The following is a 9,099-nucleotide window of genomic DNA, read 5'->3' on the forward strand; positions in this document are numbered from 1 at the left end:
CAAGAAGTGTGTATGCTAGTAGAACCCCCTTCAAAGGTGAAATCTGGGACAAAAAAAGGAAAAATAACAAAGTCAAAGTTCACAACTGTGCAAATCCACAGCTGTGAAGAGTCCTCCTCGAAGGATGCAACACACAGGGGAATGTCATGTGCCAGACACCTCAGACCTTTCCTCTACCCAAGAGGCAGGGCTACCCTTAGGCCTAGCACATAAGATCTGCCCAAAGTGTTTGTAGGGTGAATCAATAACTATATTTAAACCCCTACACCTCCTCCTATCACCCTGGGAGCTCCACCCAACCCCCACTCCTACACTAGCCCTCTCTTCAGAAGGCCACCGCTCAACTCTGAGCCCCCAACTCAGAAAGGAGTTCCAAGGAGCCAACTCCTCTGAGAATGAAGCAACCCAAATAAAAATTTTAAAACCCAGAAGCTCTTTCTCTCCTGCCCCCCTCCCCCTCCACTGGCAAATGAAAACAAACAAGAAATCAAAGAGGCCCTTTGTGCGAGCACCGCGCGCTGACACGGCTGGGGCCTTTGAAAAGACTTCTGAATCGGACACTGAAGGATAAAATAACTGAAGCGTGGCAGCTCCTGAGACAGAGGGGCGGGGTGGGGTGGGGGCAGGACGGACAGGGCAAAGAGAAAAAGGGGTGAGGAGGGAGTCACCTTCTTCCCTAGGCAGAAAGGGGGACATTCAGCTGTCCCCTCTCTGCTCAGCTGCTACAGGACGCCAGAACAGAGGGAGAACGTAGCGCTTGCCTCATTACCCCTTCCAACCCACTCTTCCTCTGGCATCCCAGGTCTCTGCAACACTAGAGGGTGGCCAAGAAGGACCTTGCCTTCCACTTCACAGCCCACTGTGAGCTATCCCCCAAATAAGGTCCTTTGGGCCTTTCCTCCCCTTCAGCATGGGTCACTGCAGGTTCATGCCTATGCCTACGGGAAGAAGCCTTCTAGAAGATATCACGAAGCCTTTAGCCAAAGCCTGCCGGGTACATGCAGGATTGTCTTATTCTTAGAGATCTAGGAACCCCTAGGCCAGGGCCTTGCTCACAGTAAGTTGACTAAGTGTGCATTTCATGGATAAAGGGAATTCCACCATGCTTTGGAAGTGCCGAAAAGTAAACCAAGTTCTCAGGAAGTCCTTCTGCACGTCTGGACCCCAGCCTTCCTGCTGCAGAGTAGCCCTGTTTCCTCTGGGTCGGCAATAGAGCACAGCTGGTCACCATGCCCATAATTATGGGATCAGGCCTCTAGGTCCCCTCTGGCTTGTTCACGGTCGGCGCTTTGCTGGCTCAAGCTCCGACAAAGGTGACTCTTTTTTCCCCTGCGCCACAGCCTCCAATTCAGCCAGCAGAGCAAGCGCTCTACTGAGACACCCCCTGCATGTTGTAGGCAATGGGGGCTCTTGACTGGTTGGCTGGACAGCACTATGAACAAAAGGGACAGGAGCAGGTGGTCAAAGGAGTCTGAGAATAAGACCAAGCCCAAGCGTAAGGATTGGGTCTGGGCATTTCTGTTCTCCTTTTTGGGGTCATGCCCCTCTCTGAGGCCAGCCTGAGCCCCATCATTGTTCCACACCACCCAGACCCAGCACCCCAAGTTGTATTAACAGACACGAATGTCCGAAACAAAGGCGGCCTGGGCCAGCTTCACGGGTGTGCAACCTGCATGCCCCCCACGCTTGGTTAAATGCTCTAACTGATGTCATGCTGTAATCCCTAAAAATTTTGAACAAGGAGCCCCACATTTTCATTTTGCACTGAGCCCTGCACAGTATGTAGCTGGAAGGCCCTGAAAATTATGTAGCCACCATGGCTGGCTAGGATCTGATCATGCTTGGAGTTTCTGTGTTCAATTCTGAACACTCCAGTTTCAGAAATTTTATGAATCAGAGGGACCAAAACAAACCAGAGGGCCTCCAGGAGGTGGTGACCAACACGGCAAGGGCACTAGGAGCCATGTGAAATGTGGGAGGCATTAGGGACTGGTGATATTCAGGCTGGAGAGGAGACAGCTTCCTGGGGAGAAGGGTGGAAGGGAGACATAAGAGCTGCCTTTGGTATTTCAAATGCTGTCCTGTTACAGAAAAATCAGCTTTCACCTGGGTCATCCCTTAAGAGAAAAGAAAGACCAACAAGTAAAGGTGACAGAGAGTCAGCCTTGGGCTCCCTAAATCAAAACAATTGTTCCCAATCACAGCAGCTGCCGTCCTGCTATGTGCCAGTATCTTTACATATTAGCTGGTTTAATCCCTGGAACCATCCTACAAGCTAGACATGGAAGAATGGAAGAATTTTACAACCAAATCTGACCTTTGAATGACAGTGACACCTCTTCCGGGATGTTCTAAAGGGGACCCTACATTCGGTTAAAAGATAATCTGTAGATCCTGCTAATTTTTGGCGTCAGTTCCACGGCCCCGCAGTCTTTGTCAGCCCTGGCACCAGATGGCGCTGCCTCAAAGACGCAGACCAGTGGCATTTCTGGGCCTCAAAAAAGGAGGCAATGGATGAGGCGGCACAGGGTCCACGGTGGGGGTGGACCCAGAGAAAGTGGCGGGTGCTCCTGTGGACCCTCCCACATACTAGCCCCAGAGCCAACAGTTGGGTCGGGCACCCAGCAAAGGCTTGGGGGACCTCGCTGGCATCAGCCCTGTCTTGGCAGTATGGACACAGCTGAACAATGCCTTTCACCGCCAAGGAAGGACGTGGATGGGCAGTCCTCCCTCAGACCTGAAAATTAGTGCTTGCTACAAAGCCCCAAGCCCTAAACTAAAGTGCCAAAACCCGGAAGCTCTCATACCTGAGAAGGCAACCCCACAGGTGAAAAAGTTCACTCAGATAAATCTTCAGGGTCTAACCCATTTCCTGCGACAGGTAAGGCCAAGCTCAGCTGTCCCAGGACCTGAAGGTAGGGTGGGGAGGCCGAATCTGCTCTCAGAGCACCACACTCACGGAATCACCCGGGGTAGCGCAGCCTGCAGAGTCCAGCTGAGGAAACCCCACAGGACAAACAACCTGGTTCCTTCAACGACAACAATGACAACTGCCAGAAAAGAAACAAAGACTAAGGAAGAAGAAGAGGCGAAGGACCACCTAGAGATTATGATGAGTCTTTAGAGACTGATCAACCCATCGCAATGCAGGACCGACCCTATCTGGATCCTGACTCAAACAAACTATAAAAAAAAAATTAAGTGATAATTAGGGAAATGTGAACATTAGCCAGGTTTCTGATGATACTAAAAAAAAAAAAAAATGCTAAATTTTTAATGGGTATAATAGTGGTATTGTGGTTCAGTTTTTCAAGAGTCCTTATCTTTAGAGATGTGCACAAAAACATTTACAGATGAAAAGCTATAATGCCTGGATCTTCTAAATAACTCAGCATGGGCGGGCAGTTGGGAGGATGGTTGAATTGAGATTGGCCGTGATCTGGCGATTGCTGGCACTGGTGGTGTGTGCACAGGGGTTCCTTCTGTGTGGGAAGCTCTCCATCATTAAAGAGTTTAGATAAAGAAAAGAGCCACCACTCAAATACCTGGACTTTGTGGGGATTCCGCTGCAGGCCCACAGGAGGGATCTGACAGGGAGACGCTGACAGTTCCATTTGCTCAAGTATTTTATTAGTTTTGGATTTTTTTTTTCTTTCCTAGGACCAAGGCTTAGGTGTCAGGGAAGGTCTGAAGGCACTGGTTCACCTTCAGAGTGCTGCAGAAACTTTGGAGATGCTCTAGCAGCAGTTCTAGGCCAGCTCGGCCATCCTTTCTCACACAAGCAGAGGTCTCTCTCCTAGCCCTCCCCAGCTCACCCGTCCCCGGCCACCTGTTCTGGGATACCCACTTTGAATGGAAGGATATCACCAGGAAATGGATACCCTCCTCCCCAAGGCAGTGCTTTCTGACCCTGCCCTGCTTCAACCTCCCTTCCTAAACACAGACAAACACACAGAGAGACTTCTTCCCAGCAGCAAGGCCAGCCTCATGGCAGGCTTTTGGACCTAGTATTCTGTATTTGGACCCAGTATTCTGGGAGTGGCGTTTCGACGCCAAACACACGTCCTTTAATCCCTCTCAAACGTGTCAACTCTTGAAGCTTCATCTGGGACATAACAAGGGCCCAGGAAGGCCATGGGTGACAATGGCACCTAGGGGCAAAGCCACACCCCCACATTTGCTACCACATCAATGTTACTGTCATCAAACCCAGGATCCCCAGCTCAGCCCAGATCTGGCTCTTCAGCCCTATCTTAAGAGAAGGAAAAACACTTCTTTCAGAGTCCAAAGCCTGTGCCATCCCAGCCCCTGTCCCCAGTTTATCATCCTGGAAGGAAGGAGCAAGTGGCAACTCTGCTGAGTGTGTCTGGCAGGCATGGGCATGGATAAAGTGGTACCCACAGATCGATGCTGTTTGGTGGCTCAGCCACAGAAGACATTTTCTAGCAAAGTGGGCCAGCTCAAGGAGGAAGTCATGCCTGTTCTGCTCCATCTCAAGACCACCCAACCCAACTCCAAAGAGGAACAAGTGATGCGGCCCACTGGTGGCCCGAGCTGCACCAACTTGCCCCAACTCACTTCAGGAAGGCACGCTCAAACTAAAGCAATTCCAGTGAGAAAAATCCTACCTTCACTGAAATTATCTGGAGTCTGGGGCCTGAATAATATAGAATACACCCTTAGTTCCCTACTCTGCTTTTGTAGAGGAGACTCGGCCTCAGCCCCAGCCCAGAGCAGTGGCCTTGGGTACATGGAATGGGGTATGAATTCGCTCATATTCCTGGGCGAATGATCTCATAAGCTGGCAGGGAGGCATGGGGGGCCTTTCTTCTGGCCAGGAAACGGTCTCCTTCCTCACATACTTTTCATCCTACCTTAGCCCCACGCTGGCAGCAGTCAAGAATTTGGCCTAAAATAAAAGAGGCCAGGGAAACAACTCGGCTACAAGGATCCAGTCAGAGAGCGGGGTTGGAGGAAGCCAGCTCAGAGGAAGATGAGTGTTGATTTTCATCTTAGATGCTCTCGAGCCCCTGGTTCTAAAATTGGAAGGTACAGAATCCCCTTGTGCAGGAGTACCTGATGGCCACGCTGGTAAGCTCGAGGCTCCGAGCCTTCTGCAAGCCACCAGCCACCTCCAATACTACCAGGCACACACCCTCCCACTTTGGCTTGCTGTATAGACAGAGAATGAGGGGATAACTTTTTTTTCCCTCTTAGTCTCTTTTGCAAAAAAAAAAAAAAAGAAAAAGAAAAAATTCAAGATGAAGGGAGGTGGAATGACTGGCCCCTGGCCCTTCAGCATGACGGGTCATGATGGTCACACAGGGCCGGGTGCAGGCCTAGAAAGATCTACAGAAGTAGGTAGGGACTTGGGGGGTGAGAGTGGTGTCCCCTGCTTCTAACCAGTTACCAAAGCAACCTCTCAGGACAAGAATTCCAATACCATCTTCTCCTCTCCACAGTTCTCCAACATATAAACTCAGGACACTCTAATCTAGATTACATTCCTGACGCAGTGCTGAAAGCACCCCCAAACCCAAATTTTATTTCTGGATCCAGAGATATCATTCCTCCCAACTTCCCAAACAGGCAAGGGGGTGACCATAGCCATTGTGAATTGCTTTTCTTTTTTGTGAATGGGCAGGAAGGAAGACACAGAGACACACACTCGCGGGAAACAACCTTTGCGAGAGTTGAAGTTAAGCCACATTCTCTCACATTCGCATAAAGAGAGGAAAAAGGGAAATGAAGGGGAAAAAATACTGGAATGGTGGAAAGGAAACACACACACACACACACAGAGAAAGGTTTGGTAGCCCTCTCATTACAAGTTGGTTGGGCATAATGTAAACACACTTCTGCCTTGCTTAATCACAGAGTGCCGCCCGTTTAGGTTTCAAAGGCGGCAGTAAATTGGGCGTAGCTGAGTGGAGGCTAAAAATTAACCAGCCATCTCTGTTTCAATTTGTAAGAAAACAAAAGCGGAAAGAAATTATAAAAAGGGAAAGGGTAAGGGAAAAAAAGGAACAGAGGAGGAGAACTAAACCACCCTGACCCAAAATGCAGGGTAAAACTGGAAAAGCGAAGAGGAGAAGCAGAACTACTTGGAACACAAAAGGAAAAGGAGATTTTACAGAGTTTTTTGTTTGTTTGTTTGCTTAAGACCTCTTCCACAGCAGCGCTGCTCCCTGCCATGCTTGTGCCCCGAGAAAGCCTCTCTGCTCCCCAGCAGAGTGCCAGGGCTGTGGGCATCCATCCTGAGGCCTTGCCACTTTAGCTGAAATAAGGAGAAGGGAAAGAGCTCAAGGAATCTCGTGCTTGTTTTCACTCTCTATGAAATCAAATTACTTTCATACTCTCTGACAGCCAAATCCCAGCCAAACAGCTCCCGCCTGAGTATTTAGGCTGCAGAATCTACCCACTACTGTCTTCTCTCCTCTTTTCTGTTCATTCAGTCTCATCTCCCGGGGTTTCACATGCCCCTTCTCTCCACCAAACTCCTGCCCATCCCGCTTGTACCAAAACCAGTTTTTCCTGGGACTGGAGGTGAAGCTGCAGGAAAACTAGTACCTGCCCCTCAATACTTCTTCTGACTCATTTTAATAAGAGCAACTATTGGTGTGCTGCTGTTGTTGTTCACCTCAAACTCTCACCATCATGGATAATTCTGGGGGCATCATGTCCCCAATCCTAAGACCTGCAGCATCTTTCTGATCAGATAAGTCCTCCAACGATGGAAATGCACAAAGTCAATAACATGGCCAGGGAGCAGAGGAGGAAGAATGGAGCAGGCTGGGGGAGACAGAAGACAGGAAAAAGGAAAAGGGCCCATAGAACGTGTTGCAGGCCCGGCAGGACGGGCATACACCAGTTAGGCCCGCGGCGAGTTATCGCTTGGAAATTAGAGAACAATAAACAGAACAAATGCCAGCAAGTAAAATAAAATGAGGGGGAAAAATGGTTGAGAACGACCTACCCGGAGTGTGGACAAAGTAAGCCAGATAAAGATCCAGTTCTTTGATTGTGACTCCAATGTGATGTGGCTGGACGCACAGGCCGGGGTTCGAGCACTGAGGCGACTTGTAGAGCCGCTCCCCATCAGTACTTTCCAGGGGGATCCCCTTAAACAAAATCACCATGACCAGGTCCAGCCGCCACACCTTGTCAGCCTGGCGCAGGCAGTCAATCCGCCGGATCTTGCCCTTCTGGTCGGGGTTGGAGAGCACGCAGCAGGGGGGCTTCTTGCCCGTGATGGTCAGCACGAAGTCCTCTCGGAACTCGGGCCGGATGTCCTTGCGCAGCTTGGCCAGCAGCCGGGATGCCCACTTCTGCTTGATCTCGGGCTTCTCGCCCAGCAGCTCGTCCTTCACCGCCCGCTCCTCGTCCTTCGACATCCGCTTTTCATGCTTCTTGAAGTACTTGCGCTTCCGCGCCTGCAGGTTGAACCAGGTGTAGGAGAAAGCGCGGACGTGAGGCAGCAGTGCCTCGATGAACGGGTGGAACTCATCCTGCAGGCGGCAAGCCGGGAGCATGCGGGGCGAGGGAGGACGGGAGGAGGGGAAGACGGGATGAGGGGGAAAGAGAGAAGGAGAAAAGCAGCGTTAGAAGGGGGGGCACAAGGAAAACCGCCTTCTCCTCCTCCTCCCTCCCCCCAACAATTTTCTCTTGCAATTGTTCTACAAAAGTGTGGTTTGAAGCCACCACCAGCTTCGCCAGCCACTTGCTCCCATCTCAGCCTCAGCAGCCAGACAGAGGCACCGGGAGCCTGTACACACACCTATTCTCTCTCTCTCTCCCTCACTCACTCACACACACGCGCACAGACAACGTTGCCGTCCACACACACACGCTGCTGGTATCCCCGCCAGGCTCTGTCGCGCCCATGACATCTCCATGTTCTATCGCAGCCGTGAACTCCTGTCAGCTCGCCCCGGCGCAATGTCCGTCTGCACAGACGCCCGTGGACGCACACGCGGGGGCGTGCGGGGCCGCCTCTGGACCCCGACACCGGTCGATTTTTGGCCGCCCCCAAGAAGAGAGAAAATGACATCCACGAGCAAGCGAGTGAGGAAACAGATCAGGCTTCCCTCTCCCCAGGCTGTTTTCATTTTCTTTTCTCCTGATCCAGTTGGAACATCCACCCCAGCATTTTTTAATCAGACCTAAATCCTAAATATGTGATTTCAGCTTTGTTATCGACACCAATACTAATGTTAATCACAGTAATAATGAACAAAACACTTCTTGTTAGCACAAATAAGGTGCTTGTCTCGGCCACATTAGGGTTAAAAGCTACATGGGTCTTCTTGCGACCCCTTCCCCAGCCTCCCACAACCCCTTCACCCTCTTTCCCACTCAGTCAGGTGACAGAAGGATGGGCTCTCTCGGTTTTGTTTGTTTTTTTTTTTTTTTTTGGTTGTTTGCTTGTTTGAAGTTTAAATAATAATTGATTTCTGTTTACAAAAATAAAACTGGAAAAAATTAAATAATTACCATTGATCTGAAGCACCCGGCAAAGCCCAACGCCCGATTCTGAGATTCTGGACTCAACAGAGTTGTGAGTTGGGGGCGGGTGGGGGGAGGGGGGAGGAGGAGGAGCAGGGGAGGAAGGTAAATGTTTTAAAGGGGGTTATTATTGGTGTTCTGGGGAATAGGGGCTGGGCTTGGGTGGATTCTCAAACCCTTCCCCCTCCTCCCCCCCCCCCATGCTCCATTGCACAGAAGGGGGAAATTAATTTTTTTTTGAAAAGGAGCAAAAAGAAAGAAAGGTCAGGGATAGCAAGCAGAGAGAGGGAGCGAGCCGGTTGCCACACACGCCAGGTAAACAAAAGCCAACAAATTTTTTTTCAATTTCTTCCCCTGTGCATCCTCTTCCAGTTAAAAAAAAAAAAAAGAAAGAAAAAAATGCAAAATTTAAAAATCAAAACCAGCCTCCCACCATCTCCCCGCAACCAACAACGCACCCCACCCCACCCCCGTGCAAAACAAAAACAAAAACAAAACCCAGGAGGGAAAAAGCGGCAGCTGAAGAAAAAGGCTTTCGGCTTTGGCAGCGGCACAGGGGTGTAAACTTCGAGCTGCCTGATCGGAGGAAAAGGG

General features: G+C 50.3%; 1 protein-coding gene across 8 annotated transcripts in view; it reads right to left on the reverse strand.

The window, feature by feature from the left end:
• The window catches only part of NFIX (nuclear factor I X), a 74,552-nt gene extending 65,953 nt beyond the window's left edge, over positions 1 to 8,599 (reverse strand). The window contains exons 1-2 of one of the 8 annotated variants that reach the window (XM_003915007.5): positions 8,494 to 8,597; positions 6,977 to 7,508 (exon numbers count right to left, since the gene is read on the reverse strand). In XM_003915007.5, coding sequence (XP_003915056.1) covers positions 6,977 to 7,508; positions 8,494 to 8,496 — 535 coding nt within the window. In that variant the 5' untranslated portion in view covers positions 8,497 to 8,597. Of the gene's footprint in view, positions 1 to 6,976; positions 7,771 to 7,805; positions 8,304 to 8,493 lie in introns of those variants that run through there. The other 7 variants (XM_009193643.4, XM_009193640.4, XM_009193644.4 and 4 more) reach the window with 7 other exon arrangements.
• Between the last annotated feature and the right edge of the window lie 500 nt (positions 8,600 to 9,099).

Source organism: Papio anubis, chromosome 20 (assembly GCF_008728515.1).
Source record: "Papio anubis isolate 15944 chromosome 20, Panubis1.0, whole genome shotgun sequence".
NCBI classification, from domain to species: Eukaryota; Metazoa; Chordata; class Mammalia; order Primates; family Cercopithecidae; genus Papio; species Papio anubis.